Genomic DNA, 18,107 nt, shown 5'->3' with positions numbered 1-18,107 from the left:
AGATAAAACAAGTGTAGAACAAGATCGCAAGGCATAGCAGCTGCTTGTTTTCTGCAGTAAAGTGCACAAATAAGGAGGACTCAAGCTTAAGAGAGCCTAAATTAGGGTCAGCCAGTGTGCATACCTATGGGCACTCAGAGAAGGCAAGATTGATTTTGCATATAGTTCACAGTGATGGGTGAGATAACTGCAGCCTGTGACAAATCTCAGTGCCGCATGAAATACAGTGTCCAAGGACTGGAGACATTTGGACGAAGCACTCAAATAAAGCACGTCCCCATAGTCGAGAATGGGCAAGAAGGTCGCTGTCACTAATTTCTTTCTGACCCTGAGAGAGAAGCAGGTTCTATTTCTGAAAAGGAAACCAAGCTTCGCCCTAAGTTTAGAGACCAGATTATTTATATGAGTTTTAAAAGAGAGCTGTTGATCTATGATAAAACCCAAGTACTTGTAATGTGAGACCTGCTCTATAGATTTTCCATTTGATGTTGTGATATTTGGAATATTCTGCTGTAGCATCTTTGAATGATGGAAGACCATCAGCTTGGTTTTGTCTGTATTTAAAACCAATTTAAGATCATATAAACGAGACTGGACAATGTTAAAAGCAGATTGTAAAAACTCAAAAGCCTCAGTGAGAGAGGTAGAACAGCAATAAATAATGGTATCGTCTGCATAAAAATGGTACATTGAATTTGATAAGTTATTACAGAGATTGTTTATATAGATTGAAAATAAAATGGGTCCCAGCACTGAGCCTTGAGGTACCCCTTTGGTAATGTCCAAAAAAGAAGAGGTGGTTCCCCCCACCTGAACACATTGTGTTCTATTTGATAGGTAGTTGGCAAACCAGGCAGCTGCATGTGTAGATAAGCCAGTGTGATGTAATGCTTGTACCAACAATCTGTGGTCTACTATATCAAATATATCAATATATCAAATGCTTTTGATAAATCAATAAAAAGAGCTACACAATATTTTTTGCTGTCCAGAGCCTCAGTTAAGTCATTTAGGACTTTCAGAGTAGCTGTAACAGTGCTGTGCTGTTTTCTAAAACCAGATTAGAGTGGAGATAAAATATTATGCGATTCTAAAAATTCTTTTAACTGGTCACTGATTATCCTCTCAAACAATTTGGCTAAAATACATAATTTGGATATTGGTCTGTAGTTGTTTACATTTGTAGGTTTGCCCCCTTTCAGCAGGGGGAGAACGAAGGCTGACTTCCAAATTTTTGGAATTTTATTGCTCACAAGACTCAGGTTAAAAATATGTCAGAGAGGCTCAGCAATAAAATCAGCAGCCAACTTTAAGTAAAGGGATTCAATTTTATCAGGCCCTGCTGCTTTATTTGTGTCCAGCCTCTTTAGTTTATTTTTTACCTCAGAGGCAAATATAGACATGAACTCGAAAGGACAAGTGATGGGACCACTCACTGCATGTGGAGTCAAGGGTGTATTTACATTGGGCAGACCAGTATTTTTCAATTCAGGGTGTAGTGACTCGAACAAAGACCCCGCAGAAATAAAATGATCATTAAAACAATTAAGAATAGCTGTCTTGTCGGTCAGTGTACCTGATTGAGTAACTAAAAAACTTGGCAAGTCATTAGTTGCCACATGACTTATAGAAGATTTTATGACTTGCCAAAACTTTTTAGGGTCATTTATATTCCTTATGGATTCATTCAGATAAAAATCAGACTTAACACGTTTAATAAGCGAAGTACATTTATTTCTAAGCTGGCGAAAGCTGAGCCAGTCTACTTCCAACTTTGTTTTCCGGGCCCTGGCCCAAGCAATGTCTCCCTCTTTGAGGAAGTTTCCAGTTTCAGAGGAAAACCATGGATTATTTCTTCCCTTCACCCTAAATTTTCTAAAAGGAGCATGTTTATTGACTATTCGTTGGAATTCGTCATAAAAGTATTTTAGAGCCAACTCTACATCGTCAAAAAGAGAAACTCTACTCCACTCAAAGGCAGCTATGTCGTGCATAAAAGCCAAGATGCAAAAGTTTTTGACATCTCTTTTACATATAATATTGGGCTTAGACCTTGGAAGCTTAGAATTTCTTATAGCTGCAATGGTACAATGATCACTCAGGTCATTCGCAAATACACCTGTATCCGTGTACTTATGGGGAGCATTTGTTAAGATAAGGTCAAGTAAGGAAGATTTTGATGGGTTTTTAATATGGGGCCGAGTTGAGGCATTGATCAATTGAGTTAAATTTAGTGAGTCACAAAAAGCTTTAAGATTATCAGACGAGGCAGTGAACCAGTCAAGATTTAAATCACCCATCAAAAGAAGCTCACTGGGATTGAGCCCAGTCACGCAAGATGCAAGAGAGTCGAGGGCTTCAGGGGAGGCAGAAGAAGGTCTGTAACAACCTATAATTGTGAGAGCTTGGCCATGGGAGAATTCAAGCCTCAGGGCAAGGAGTTCAAAATGTTTGGTGATGGAGAGAGAAGATAGCAAGGTAACGTGAAATTTATTTTTTATGTATATAGCCACCCCTCCACCTTTTCGTGGGCGATCACACCGGAAGACATTATACCCACTGATAGCAATATCCCTGTCAGAGACAGCTTTACTTAGCCACGTTTCTGATAAAATAAGGATATCTGCATTAGTTATTTGAATCCAGATCTTGACGGAATCTAGTTTGGGGAGCAAGCTCCTAATGTTTAAAGGAAGTAATCCTAGGCCTGTCCTGGCTCTGAATTCATCAGGAGTACTAATGTTATTTAAAACAGGGCCTGGATTTGGTTGTACATTGCCTGATAGCAAGAGTAAAAGCAATATAAAAATTCTTCGTTTTATATTGTGAGATGACCCAGTGACAGTGTTAACTGACTTCCCACTGTTATAGAAATTGACTTCACTATAGGTGAAACATCTTTTCAAGACAAAAATACACCATAAGCGAAGTTGGTTAAAATTTTTTAAGACTGCCCAACAGGAGGATATCCATAGGGGCACTGACAACTCACACGACTCAATAGTTTCTAAAGACCAGGCAATTGTTATAGCATTTGGCAAAGTCAAAGATTGGTGGTGCACTTGTTCGGGTACACCACCACAGTTGTGGAAAGCTGGTCCAGGAAGAAGCAAGAAACCCAGGGACAGTGCAAAAGTTAAAATCATTGTTAAATTATTTCACCAGATTCAAAGTGAAGGATTAAAAAAGAGGGGAGATGGGGAGTCACCTGCAGGAGAATGCTAGATAATCTTCAGGTTGGCTTTGGTAAGCTGAAGCTGGCAGAGATGTAAGCTGTAGCTGGTGATGAAGGCCTGAAGCTAGCAGGGACCCAGGCTGTAGCTGTCGAAAAGCCAGGCTGAGCTGAGGCTAGTAAAGACCCAGGCTGTATTCAGGCCAGGCTGAGCTAGCAGAGACCCAGGCTGTAGCTGATGAAGGCCAGGCTGAAGCAAGCAGAGATCCAGGCTGTAGCTGATGAATGCCGGGCTGAAGCTAGCAGAGATCCAGGCTTTAGTCAGGTCAGGCTGGGGCTAGCAGAGATCCAGGCTGTAGTAGGTGAAGGCCAGGCTGAAGCTAGCAGAGATCCAGGCTGTAGCTGATGAAGGCCAGGCTGAAGCTAGCAGAGATCCAGGCTGTAGTCGGTGAAGGCCAGGTTGAGCTGCGGCTAGCAAGGATCCAGGCTGTAGCTGATGAAGGCCAGGCTGAGACTACCAGAGATCCAGGTTATAGATGGTGAGGCTAGGCTGAGACCAGTAGAGATCCAGGCTATAGTTTATGGAAGGCCCGATGAGCTAAGGCAAGCAAGGATCCAGACTGCAGCTGCTGGAAGCCGGTAGATTTTAAAATTCAGTGAGCACACGGAAGGCTCTTTATGGAGGATTTTAGATTAAGCCTTCCTTAGTCAACTTTCCAGCAAAGAAAAGTGAATAAAACGCACTAAAATGGATGTAAATTAAGAGCAAACTGACAAGCACACAAACAGGAGACAGTGCTGGCAGCCAATTCTCAACATTTCTACTTTATTCTCACCATTTCTGCTTTATTCTCCACATATCTACTTTTTCTCCACATTTCTACTTTATTCTCTATGTGATGCAGGAAGAAAAAAAAAATCATCCTCCACATATTTTCTCAGTTTGGCCCTAATACTGTTGTTCACAGCATTTCATGACACCTATGCCATGAAACATTGCTGCTAGTGTCTTCATGTGGTCAGCTGGCTTTTTCTCCATGTTTTCATTGAAGACTTGTTTGGCAACTGCTGTTTTTCATAGCCTGACTTTTTCATTTTTCCTATTTTTTGTGTTTTTATGGTCATCCTGCAGATTCCTTTCCAACCTGACGTAACTCTTCCCCTGTTGCACCTCTTTCACTGCTCTTTTCAACTCAAGAGGAGCTGAAACCGTGTCTGTCTTATGTTTGTATTTGTGTGTTATGATGGATTTTGGTCTAAAATTAAGAATGCTGCATAGTTTTAGTGATCAAAGGTAAGAATACAATGTACAATTAACAATAAAATTCAAATGAAGTAGTACATAGTAAATAATCAGAAGATGGGGTATCCCAGGCCCTTTGGCACAAATCACCCCAAGCCCACCATTTTGAAAAAGATGCATCCCCCAGATGTTTTGAGCTAGCATCATGCTAACTGTATAGACTCATGGTGTCGCTTACTAAAGTACTAAAATGTGTGTAAACTATTTTCAGAGTTGTCCATAATTGTTTAAACACAGCAATCAAAAACCTTCATTGTAAAAATTTTACTCTGGAGGGTAAAAAGTTGTTTGTTGAAATTAAATGTGCTTCCCTCTCAAGCCATGTGTCTCCCTTCTTTGGAGGATGAGTGAAATGGATGCCGCTTGAAAAATATGTGGTCACATGACCAATTTCTTCCATGGTTTTCTAGATAACGGGGGGGGGGGCACTATTTGCCCCTTGGCACAAATGACCCCACTCTCCCCTACAGAATATAAAGTGATTTTTGATCCGAGAAACGTTTAGATTTGGTCAGAACTGCAGTATTTCTTGCTATTTTTGTCTGAACAAACTTAATATGTGACTTCCAGCATTTTCTGTAGTTGATAATAACACCAAGAAATTTATAATCATAAACCCTTTCACTTATTACATCCTCTATTTTCACTTGTCTCCCAGCATCTGTACCACAGCTTCCAAACAACATCATCTTAGTTTTATTTCAATTCACTGGTAATTCATTTCAATCAAACCATCTTTTTACTTCCTTCATTTCCTGTGGGATTGTTCCAGAACCTGCTGCAAGTCTTCTCCAGGACATAAAATACTGCTATCATCTGCAAACAGGATTAGTTTCATGTATCTGAGACTTTCCACATATCATTTATGTAGAGAATAAATAGTTTTGGCCCCAACACAGATCCCTGGGGGACTCCACAAACAAGGTCACTTAACCTGTGCAAGCCGGTACGCCGCATTTGTTTACAGGGCTGTCAACTGTCATGCATCGGCCATGAGACTCACGCATTTGAGTGGTTTCTCACGCTCTCACGCTAAACCCCATGCTGAAATACACATCAAGAGCAATGTCTGCTAACTGAGAGGTTCGGGAGGATTCCCAGTGGGCCGTGTTACTTTTGGGCCAGTGTCCCAGCGTTTGTGAAAAAAGATGAGGCTCGTCGTGCTCATAGATCAATCTGACACACAGTGATGATGGAGATATTTCAGCTTTACAGACACTTTTCTACTTTTTAAATACAATGGTATGGACAGTTTTTCCTGTCTGAGCCCCATGTTTAATATTTTTTAATATATTTTTTGAAGAGCAGTTTTATTTACAGAACAGACTTTAATTTTTATCATAATTATTGGTTTTGTTTTGTCATTTAAATTTTATTCCAGTTCTAGTATAAAATGTTCTTTAGAAATTAAAGTGTATTGATATTTCAAAGGGTTTACCTGCATTATTATGGCATTGTCATTATATTAGTTAAAAATGGCCACAAAATGACAGCATTGTTGCTATGCGTAATGTTATCGCTAATCACGATAATTTCTGAGAAAATTTATCGCCCAGCCAAATTTATCGCAACAGGCCTAGATCATCGTCATCATCAACACAAATGATTCAAGATTAGTCACAACTGAAATAATTTTTTAAATGATTTATTAGACATAAAGAAATGAAGCATGATTTAAAACCATTTTAACTTCAAAAATAAAATTCCAGTGAGTTACTAGAGTAAAAAAAAGTAAAAACAAAGAAAACAAAATGAAATTTGAGAGAAAATATCAAACCACATGAAATGTAATAAAAGAGAAATTACATCATATTTATTTTTCATTAAACATCAAATATTTTAACAAAAGGTCTAAAATAATCTGAATGAAAATAAACATAAAATTTATTTGTGAAAGTTTTAATGAAAATTCTTTAAATTCTACATTTCAAGAAGAAAGTCAAACATTTGCGGTGAAAAATGAAGGAAAACATGAAATTTGTGATGTGAAAATGAATCTTTAATTCAACATGTGAAAATGTCAGAAAGTCCAAATAAAGTCAGAATGAAGCAAACAAACTAAGAGTGAAACACTGGGAGGATTTTCATTTCCAGCATCATGAAGTGGAACTAACTGCAGCTGACATGAAGTGAACACAACATCATGATATTTAGTGTGAAGCTTTGACTGGAAACAACATGTGGATCCTGGAAGAAGCACAGCTTCCATCTTTAAAGGACTGGAAGAGGAAGAAGTTTCCAAGGAACCATTTAGAAGAGTTTCACACACAAACTGATTGAATCCATGAATCTGAAAAGATGTTTCTGAGTGAAAGAGACAGACATGTACAGACTGAACTATCTGTTCACCAGTCAGAGTTTCTCTGCTACCATCACACTCTTTACACTCAACACAGAGACACCCAGGAACCAGACCTGGAACCAGACCTGGTACCAAAGACCCCAAATCCAGCATAGAGATGATGAGTGAATGTGGTGATGAAGGTGTGGAGGTGTATCAGTGAGTCAGAGGAGACTCTGTAGAAGGACAGAGAGCCAGCAGAACAGTCCACATACACTGCTACTCTGTTAGAGACAGAGGAGGAGGAGGAGGAGATGCGTGTTTCTATGTTATTGTGCCAAACAGAGTAACCTTCAACATCAGAGCAGCTCAGACTCCAGGACTGATCATTGTATCCAAACAAACAGTCGTTGATGTCTCCTTTCCTTCTGATTTCTCTGTAACTCACTGATATAAAAACGTTTCCTCTCCACTCGACCTCCCAGTAGCAGCGACCAGTCAGAACATTTTCACACAGCAGCTGAGGACAGAAAAATCTGTCTGGATGATCAGGATATGACTGAAGCTCCTTCACACGTGTCACCTTCCTGTTGTTGTCAGACAGTTTGAGGTTTCTGTCCACTGTGTCCATGTGGATGGTGAGTGGACAGGAATCTGATGGAGAGAACAAACACAATCCAGCTGCAGTTATTGATCTATTGACACTTTGATGCTGACTGATGAATGAGTGATGGGACAGTGTGAAGATGGTTGAATGTGATGAATCCAATGAAAAACACACTTACACTTCCTCACACCTCCTGGTCTCAACCATGGTTCTCCAGCAGGCTCCACCCTGAAAGGAGGACGGGGTCAGAGCATGCTAACATGGACATTACATGGCTCTCATACACACTTTGTTCTACACTGAGAAAGGAACAGTCCAACATCTGGACACGTCCACCTGATTGGAGCATCTCCAGACTAGAAGGAGCAGAATCAGGAAGCTGATTGGTCCACACCCACACCAAGAAAACTGCTTTGTGGAAGTCCCAGTTTCTTCTTTCAACCATCTTCTCCTTTTCATCTCTTCACAGATGAAGAACTCTGCAGAAACTCCTGATCTAACCAAGAGCTGCATCTTCTCTCTGCCCTGAAGTCTTATTGATCAGCTTCTGACAATAATCTCCTCTGCAGAGCAGATTGGCTCAGATTCTTTGTTGTGACTGAGCTGGGAAATGTTAAAGTGGTTCTTTTCCTGCACATGAAGCTAAATGACTGTCAGAGACTCTGTTTGAGGCCATGATGTGTGTGTTTGGAGCTGTGACGCTTGTTTCCTACTGACCACTAACAGCTGCTTCATCATCACACTGAGGATTTGTTCCCTCACATTATTCCTGCAGATCCTGCTGCTGTGTGGACACAAACACGTTTCTTTCTAAAGCAGGAACAAATCAGAGGGATCAGCAGCATCAACTCACCACACTTCTTCCACATCTGATCCAGTCTGCTGATTCATTTCCAGTTTGAAGTGCAGCCACATCACCAGCTTCTACTGACTCCAACATCTACACTGTTATTGAAGCTGATTGATCATCTGATGGATGATTGAATTAGTAATTACTGAATCAGCAGCATGGGATCATCAAAGCTCTAAAGTCCTGAGTGAAGAGGAGAGGTTAGACTGCCTCTGGTGGTCAGACATGGAGCTGCAGCTGCTGAAATACAGGATGTGACAGGATTCAGGAAAGTCTGTCTCATCTTTCCTCAACATCAGCTGTGAACATACTGAGTCCTTTCACGTTAACCAGGAAACCTGATGTAACATCATCATCTTCATCACAACACACACACCCTGCCATCTCCATCACCTCCTCCAGCACCCGATCCAGCCGTTATCACATGACTGAAGCAGCATTATCAGTGGTTATCAGTCCATTCCTAAGGGACAGTAGGGCTCTACTCCGCCTCCTAGTGGCTCCAGTAGGTCCTTATCATCTATTTACACCACTGATCAGCAGCACTGATACAGGAAGACTCCTGATCCAGTCCCACAGGAATCCAGTCCACCGGCAGGTCTGAAATCTTTAGCATGACGCTGCATTTTCTGGTAAAACAACCTACATTTAAGTCATGTGACTGCTGAGTGAATATTGAGTGTAAAGTGACAAAGTCTGGACAGAAATCCAGTGACTCTCTCAGTCATTTTCATTCATGTCCTCATTATGAGTCCAGATCATCAAACACTAAGCCAGACTTCAGGAGCATGAAGAAGTAAAGAACTTGTGTTTTCCTGTCTAACTCCTCTTTTCAGATCAGATCAGGGGGAGGGGCTCCACTGACTGTCTCCATCATTGTGATCAGCTGTGTGCAGCTAATTGAAGGAAACTGATAAAAACTGCAACGACACTCATGTGTGACGTTGCACGGAGCACCGGCACCAACAGAAGACGACATGAATGAAAGAATCTAGAGGGAACGAGTCTTCAGGGACCAGAATACTTCCTGCTCTATATGTGTCTGATCTAAATTCATGTTGTGGGTCTGTTGCTGTGATTCAGCATCAGGAGCCTCCAGTAAGTGGGAGAATCACTGAGCATCATCATTCATGGGAAGCTTTTTATCCATCATGTGTTTAAATGTATCTATACAGAGGTAGGAATACAGGTCTGATCAACACGTGCACATTTCCACATGGACTGATTTCTAAAGAGAACTTTACAAGAACATGACTGTTCACACGCTTTTATAAATATCTGTGCTAAGCTAAGCTAAGCTAACATTTCCTGGAGCATCTCTGTGTCTGATCCAGGGTCAGAGGACAGAAAAGATGTTTCTATGACAGAATGTCCCTTTAACCTGCAGAGATGTTTCCAGACTGAAGAAACTCTGAGCAACAGACAGTTATCACTGTTGTTCCTGCAGATGTTCTCCTTGGAGACTCTCCTACTCACATATCTGCTGTGAGCAAAGGAAAAATGCTCCTACATGTGTGATGGTTCATATAACACTCATATCCAGCATGAAGCAGGACTGAGTGAAGGACAGAGAAAACGTCTGCAGATCTTCCTCCTCTATCAGACATTGTGTGGCTGCAGCAGCCTCTCCATACCTGAGTCTGTGTGGATCCTTCAGTGCAGCCATCAGCAGCTTCACTCCTGAGTCTCCTGGATGGTTGTATCTCAGGTCCAGCTCTCTCAGATGGGAGGGGTTGGAGGTCAGAGCTGAGGCCAGAGAAGCACAGCCTTCCTCTGTGATCAGACATCCTGACAGGCTGCAGAAAACAACACGTATGACAGAAACTCTGAGAGAACTGCTGTGAAACTAAAGCTGAACGTCATCAGATGTTCAGAGAAACTGGACCTGTCTCACATTATTGGCTTTGTGTCTTCATTGTTTTTATGCTTTATTCAAACCTGACAAACAATAAACAGACAGTGAAAGTAAATCCAGTCCAGTTTGTACAAGATGCACATGAAGAAAGAAACGGAATGAAGAGGAAAAATAAAGTAGAAAATAAAATAAAGTATAGAAAGTAAACAAATAGAAATGAAAGAAAAACTGGCGTGACAGACTTCATAATATTCTATATATAATAATAGTATTTGTGAGAGTTTATTGGCTGAAAAGCTGTGAATGAATATTAATTATTGATCTGCATTTCTGATTAGAAATCAGTTTTAGAGACTTAAAGTAAAAATCAGCTTCAATCAGAAACAGCTTAAATGCTGCTGTTGGATTGTGAAATGTACTTTTATGGATGTGGAATTTTCCTCCTAAAATATAAAGATGGACAAAAGTGCATAATTTTTTTCTTTGGTTCAAACTAAGTAACGATGTTCTTCCTTCTATGTTCATTTCATGAGTTGTTCTGCACAGAACATCGTTCTCACCTTCTTTCCAACATGCTTTACTGTCTGGAACCAGAAAACAAGCTGCTTTTAATAAAGCTTTATTGCTTTACAACATGTCTACAAACATGTGGGAAAAGCCACTATATCCATGTTATCCGTGTTCTATGTGTTAAGGCAGCTCTTGAACTCAGAGGAATAACATAAAGGAGAACAGAAAGGGGATTAAGAACAAACAGCAGGTGGGTCTCAGCCTAGTAACATGAACAAGTCCATCCAGGAAAGAAGTCTTTGGCTTCTTTTCATTTTCTACAAAGACATTCTGAGAAGATTTTCACTTCATTCTTCAACCATTAAAGTGGGTTTAGTTCTGGCAGATTTACATCTATGAATAAAATGTTTGGCCAGCAGATCAAGTTATTCCCAAGAAATTCCAAGTTCTTCTCCTTGAATGTTCCAGCAGTGACTCAGCACATATTCAGAGGGGCGCTGGGATATTTTCTGAGTGAAGCCACTTTGAAAGACGTCCGAGATTCATACGCTTGTTTGCAGTAGAAAAATAAGTTCTGTTGTTTCCATTTCTGTCTCACAGAATCCACATGAGTTGTTCTCCAAGTTAAATTTTTCATGTAGGAAGTTGTGTGATGGGAATATTCCATTTAGGATTTTAAAGACACTTCTTTAGTTGTAGGTAGAAGTGGATGAGACAAATATCTTTTCCTTCTTTTCCTGATGTTTCTGTATCATCGTCCTTAAGAATGTCCTTTCTTTTTAAGTGGAAAGGGTAATAGTGGCTGTTAAGCCGTTTCCAATGAATCTGTTATTGAAGTCAAACTGTTCAAGTGTCGCCGCTGATCCAGAGCGGCTTCAGTTCTACTGGAATATCAGAACGCTCCCTGGTTTGTTGGATCATTCTTCTCACAGTAATGGGAACTGCTTTTAACTTTATTATACTCTTGAATTGTGCAGTGAAATTTCAGTTAATTACAGGAATCTGGATCATTTAATAGTTCACCTGTATCGTCCATTAGGTGGGTGATAGACCAGATTCCCTTTCCATCCGAGTCCTTAAGAACATTGATTTTCTATTCCATAGGATGCATCGGTTGTTCCAAAGGGGTGTATTGTGTGGTGTAACATGATGGCAGAACAATAACTTCCAGTAGAGGTGAACTTGCTGGTGGAAATCTGATCATTTGCAGGTAGTTTGCGTACATCATCGTCACATCATAGTACAAAGTCAGTACCTCCCATTTTTTGGAAAACTGCCCTGAGCCAAATGGCAAAGCTCTCGATTTACCAGTCGATCTACGTTCCTACCCTCACCTATGGTCATGAGCTGTGGGTAATGACCGAAAGAACGAGATCTCGAATACAAGCGGCCGAAATGAGTTTCCTCCGCAGGGTGGCCGGGCTCTCCCTTAGAGATAGGGTGAGAAGCTCAGTGATCCGGGAGGGGCTCAGAGTAGAGCCGCTTCTCCTCCACATCGAGAGGAGCCAGATGAGGTGGCTCGGGCATCTGGTCAGGATGCCTCCTGGACGCCTCCGTGCTGAGGCGTTTGGGGTCTGCCCCGGGGCCTCCTTCCGGGGCAGACCCAGGACACGCTGGACAGACTACATCTCTCGGCTGGCCTGGGAACGCCAGTGGATCCCTTCGGTTGAGCTGATGGATGTGGCCAGGGAGAGGGAAGTCTGGGTTTCCCTGCTTAGGCAGCTGCCCCCGCATCCCGACTCCGGATAAGCGGAAGAAAATGGATGGATGGATGCCCTGGGAATGCAGAACCAGAAAGAATCTCTGTGTCTAGTAAAGGAATTTAAGCATTTAAGTTTTAAACCTCCTTTCATTACAGCAAAGTCTATGGCGTGTACACCAGAGGCGTTTCTAGCCCATTGTGGGGGCTGAAGCCCCTGTAGTAAAGACTGGGTTGTGGGTGTTGGACTGAGCCTCTGTGACGGTGGGAGGGAAGTGACGTAGTAGAGTTGGGGTTCGTTCCGGTTTTAGCCACGAGTGAAGCAGACGAGTTCTGCTGTAGAAGTTCTCCTCTGCCTACGTGAGACGTCCTACAGAGGTTTATGTCAGCTGGTTCATTATCCTGAGTGTTAAGTCAATGAGGAAAGTGAGGATTTCCTGTTGGCTCAGTTCTATCTGATACGAGCGAAGTTAAGCTCAGACATTTACCCGTAACAGGGCGGAGTCTCTGTTAGGTGGATGTATGGGTGTTAGTCAGCAGACACTTCCATAAGTCTGCCTAGATATCCGTGTTCTTCCACGGTGCAGGTGAGGGTTTTGTTGGGGGGAAAGGAGACACGGTGCCATGTTCATGACGGGAGAGCGTGAGCGACACATGCTGCCGTGGATGTATACCCGCGCTGGCCACCAGGTGGCGCCAACGCTCCATCTGGATTAGTCCAGCCAGCGAGACGCTCCTTAATAGTAATGCTGACATTATGTGGGGACCAGTTAGCTGCTTGGGCTTCTTCAGGCAGGGGGATGTTTATCCTCAGACCTGCTGGTTTATATGTTACTGTTTAGTGCAGGTCTGCTTGAGGGTATTGTGTGTATCATGCTTGTGTAACACAGCCTGTAATATTGAGTCCAGTTACTGACTGATGTCTGCTTGTTGGTGCAGGACTGGTATGACACTGCTGAGCTGAACTACTGTAAATAAACGGAGCTGGACCCACAGTTCAAGATAAAGATACTCCATCCGCCTCCTCCCTGTATTCTGACCCATACACCATCTTGTTTACCGTAAAGCACCTAAACCAACTGGTTTGCTCATCTATCTACATAACAACCCCTAAACTGAATCCCAGCACCCCTAACATTTCTAGTTTTATTTAACAAACTAGAAATGTGTAAAAACCATACTGTGCTTGGTTGAAACATAATATTTTAAGAAGAAAAATATTATTCTTGTTTTCTCTAAAATGGTGTGATCCCACCTGCCTTCCCCACCTCGGGCTCTGAGCTCTCTGCACAGAGCGATGCTGCCTTCCTGAGTGTCTGCTGTAGTGGTGGAAGAACCTGGCTTAAACCAGGAGATGTGGCACAATTCTTAACTTCTACCACTCAATACCAACACATTCTTATCATCAGCAGTCCTCATGTTTGCTGCATTTAAGCTTAGGTTACTCTTTATGTTGGTAGGTAGGAGTTAGCCAACGTTTTTCTAGCTAAGAAACGTTAGCAGTGGTCAGTACCACTGTCCTCTGTTTGAACTGGAATGAGAGAAGCTGCTGTTATGTATGTGCATGTGTTCATATTAAAGCCAAGATGCTACTGACCAGCTAACTGACTGGATGCACATTAACATTATAACCCTGGTTTTGTGTCTGTGTGTGTGTACAGACACACAGACTCATCATGGACATAAAATGTTATTTTTGTAAAACAGAGCCAGGTTCAGGTAAAAGTGTGAGATCAAATGGTGTGTCTATCAAGAATAAGTAATAAGTTGTTGTAAGTTGGATCAGTGTATCAGTGTTTTTATCTCTTATTAGATATAAAACACATCGTTCGGTTATTTGCATTTTGGTTGACTGTACAAATAGAGAGAGGAGCAGAGAGGACTTTAATTATTAGTATTTTTAATAGTATTTTTCATTTTCATACAATGTTTTCACCGAGTTAAATAAAATCTATTTGTGTATGATCGTCAGTCCAAAGAGCGAGAGATGAAAAAGGAGGAGAGGAGAGAGAGGAAGGTCAGGAAGAAACCGGTAAGAAGAGAGAGTTGAACACCAGAAAGTAATCCACAGATTTACCAATGAGGAGACATACAAGGAATAATCTGCAGTATCCACACAAAGATAGCATACATGCAGACATGGTACCATCGGCAGGGTTGTTTCTCTTTTTATAACTGTGTTATTATTATTATTATTATTATTATTATTATTATTATTATTATTATTATTAGTAGTAGTAGTAGTAGTAGTAGTAGTGTTATATTACAATTATTGCCATTATTATTTAGCAGATGTCAAGCACGTTTTAGTGTATTTTTATTGATGTATTATATAATAAATAGATTGTAAAACTCCATTTCTGTTAATGTGTTTACATAGTGTGTGTTTCACACAATTTCAAATTAAAGCCCAAAAAATAAACCCAAGGTCCATTCTTGGTATTTCTGGTTCTTGCTATAGGGGGCTGGTTTACTCCAGAAACATCCATACTTCTTTATGTGTATGTTGAGGAGCTGCTGTATCAGAATGAGTTGTCTTCCTCCAGAAATTAGAGTTACAATAAGTTTCTACTATGATTCCATCCATTCCTCTTCTGCTGCGGTTCAGCATTTAAACAACCGTCATCAGAATTGATGGTTTAGTCACATAATTTACCAAAAAGTGTTTTGCTTTTCTTTCACAAATGTGGGAATGAAATTGTGTTAAAATATATAAGACGGTGAAATTTCTCTAGCCTGGCCGGGCATCTGTCTGGGTACTCAGCCCCCCTACACCTCTGATCCTAGAACCGCCCCTGGTTTACACCACCATCCTTGCTGGTTTTCACTCGGCTTTCCTTATATAGTGGCATTTGTTTTTCCAAAAAAAGCTGGAATGAATGCTGTTAATCTGTTGGATTATCTTGTCAGAGATTTCCAGTGAGAATGCAGGATAAATAACCTGACTAACTTTCCATCTTAGTTAGGAGCACTCTTCCACATATAGTTGTGTCCCTTTGAAGCCATGAATTAAGAACAGATTTTATTTTTATCTATATTTTTTACATGCTCTCTTTTTCTCTTATTTCTTGTGTTTGTGTGATGGTGATACCCAAATATTTTACTTCAGTTTTAATTGTGATATTACAAACTGACTGAGCTGTTTGGTCATGTAGAGTAAATATCTCATATTTATCAGTATTTCATTTTACAGCTGGTGTCTTAGAAAACTGGTTCATAAATTCAAGTACAATGGGAATTTCTCTCTCATCTTCTAAAAACAATGTTGTGTCATCTGCAAATTGGCTTATCAAAACGTTTCTGTCCAAAATGTTAATACCTTCAACCCCATTGTTTGTAAGACTGACTGACAGCAACTCAGCGACCATTATAATCAGCGAGGGTGAGGTGTTGCATCCTTGTCTGATCCCCTCCTGACTGGAAACCTCCGACATGTACCGGGCTCCAAAGCTACACAGCTGTTGATGTCATTGTGTAGCATATCAATTAGTTCAATACATTTATTTCTAAAGCCAAATTCTGTGAGTGTTCTAAAATGAAAGGATGTTCGGCTGAATCAAAGCTTTCTAGAAGTCCAGGAATAGAAGGTAGCCACTTCCTGTAAACATGTCACTGTAGGCAGTGAAGTCCAGGACCAACCTGATGTTATTGTAAATTATTCTTCCACCAAGGAAGCCAGATTGTGTTTCACTGATGATCTGATTTATACCGGTATTGCTGCAAGTTTCCTGATAAGAGTTTCTACTCTGTGTTTAATAGTGTGATTGGTCTCAGGGTGTCCAGTAGTCTTTGTCCTTACCATGTGTTGGGATTAGTGTTATAAGCCCTTGTTTCATGCTTGGCAGTAATTCTTTTTTTTCTATGCATGTGTTACAGCTGCCACTCATTGCCTCCACCTGGGGCTCATCGTGCAGGTAAACGCCTGCCCTCTGTTGCCTGTTTGGAGTTGGCTGGTACTGTCATGCCTTTGCGGAGACGGCGCAGCGGCTAAAGCGGGGCATGCTAACCTCGGTGGCGGAAAAGACAACATGCTACAGATGTCCTCAGATGGCTCTGACTGTCACGCTGCACAAAAACAAAAGCAACATTTATTCTTTCAAACTGTCAATCACGCCCGTGTGCTCTGGGACGTAAAGTGCAAACCAAAGGGAATACTAGGCGGTCAATTAAACATACACAGCCTTATTTCCAAAGACGATCAGATCTCTGCACTTCTGCTGGACTCAAACTTGGACTATCTCTGTTTAACAGAATCATGGCTTCATAGCAATAAACCAGCTAATATGATAGACATTGCTGGGTATCAGTGCTTTAGAAAGGACAGAAACACAGGCAAGGGGGTATTAATATACATCAAATACAAATTTAAATGTCATTTAGTTGAACTGAATACCCCACAGGAATATCTAGCCTTGAACATAATTTTATCACCTACTATAAACTTTAATATTGTTGTCCTCTATAATCCACCTTCACATACTGTTACCTTTTATGATGAATTCAGTTATGTAGTGAAGCAACTTGACTCCTATAGAGAGACATTATGGTACAGTGACTTTAATATCAATTGGTCTGACAAAAACTGTAAACGAAAACTAAAAGCAGTTATGACACAAAGGGCCGACAAGGAAAACCAGACAGACTAAGACCCTCACTGACCCGGCATTTACTAACAAACCAGAACATATAACAAGAACTTATAATCTGATAACAGGAATCTCGGACCACAACATGACTGACTGTTAAGAAACTGACTAGAAAGCGCCTGCAGTATTTTGGTAAACCTGATAGTGAAAAAATAAAATGCATTATTCCAAAATCTAAAACTGTACAATTTGAAAGGGAAGTCACTAACATAAACTGGGAACAGATTACGGATCTAGATGATGTAGAGGAGTGCAGTAATTATATGACAGCAGCTATCACAGGACTAAAAGAAATTTACAAAGCAAATAAAATCTAGACAAAAAGAATTCACTGTAGCCTGGATAAATAATGAAATACACAAACTGATGCGAGATTTGGCTCTGAAAACATCACAACGTTCAAAACTTAATACTGACCTTTTGATTTACAAAAGCCTAAGAAATAAAGTAGAACTGGAACTGCGCAAAGCAAAAGCAACATTTTACACCCAATTAATTGACAATGTTAAGGGTAGCAATAAAACACTTTGGAAGCATTTAGGTAATTTAACTAACAAATCAAATAAAAACAGGAAGATTGCAAAACTTACCATTAATGGCAAGAATATAACCAACAGTGCCACTATGGCTAATGAGTTCAATTCATGTGTTCAGTTGAAGAACTAGCAAAACATTTTCAGCCTGCAGAAAATCAAAATTTTAACAGCAAAAATTGTCCCAACAGATGTTTTTATATTAAAGAGGTCCAGGAAGCGAAAGTTGCAGAAATAATTCATAAACAAAAAATTCAAATAATATTTATAATATGAATAGTTATTTTCTTGAAAAATACAGAGGTGTGCTGGTTAAACCACTGACACATCTTGTTAACCTCTCCATAAGAATTTGTGCATTTCCTAATGCCTGGAAAAAAAGCAGTAATCATCCCAGTATTCAAAACAGGAAGTCAGGAGTCCGTTTAAATATCGCCCCATATCAATCTTACAAGTCTTATCTAAAGTCATTGAAAAAGTTGTAGCAGCACAATTGATTGAGTATTTAGCAGCCAGACAGCTCCTCCACCCACAGCAGTTTGATTTTAAACCAGGTTATTCAAGTGAATTAGCAAACTGCTGTTAAATTAAAAATGTAAAGAAGTCCCTGGACAAGGGCAATGTGGTGGGAGTTAAATGTTTAACATCTAC

The 18,107-nt window shown here is 40.5% G+C and overlaps 1 protein-coding gene across 1 annotated transcript in view; it reads right to left on the bottom strand.

Moving 5' to 3' along the window:
• Positions 1 to 6,745: 6,745 nt before the first annotated feature.
• The window catches only part of LOC121653898 (NLR family CARD domain-containing protein 3-like), a 36,738-nt gene continuing 25,376 nt past the window's right edge, over positions 6,746 to 18,107 (bottom strand). The window contains exons 7-8 of the mRNA XM_042007659.1: positions 7,542 to 7,591; positions 6,746 to 7,410 (exon numbers count right to left, since the gene is read on the bottom strand). Of these exons, the coding sequence (XP_041863593.1) occupies positions 6,863 to 7,410; positions 7,542 to 7,591 (598 nt within the window). The 3' untranslated portion in view covers positions 6,746 to 6,862. The remainder of the gene's footprint in view (positions 7,411 to 7,541; positions 7,592 to 18,107) is intronic.

The sequence above is a fragment of the Melanotaenia boesemani genome, chromosome 2 (genome assembly GCF_017639745.1).
Source record: "Melanotaenia boesemani isolate fMelBoe1 chromosome 2, fMelBoe1.pri, whole genome shotgun sequence".
NCBI classification, from domain to species: domain Eukaryota; kingdom Metazoa; phylum Chordata; class Actinopteri; order Atheriniformes; family Melanotaeniidae; genus Melanotaenia; species Melanotaenia boesemani.
This window is presented reverse-complemented; position numbering and strand designations above follow the sequence as displayed.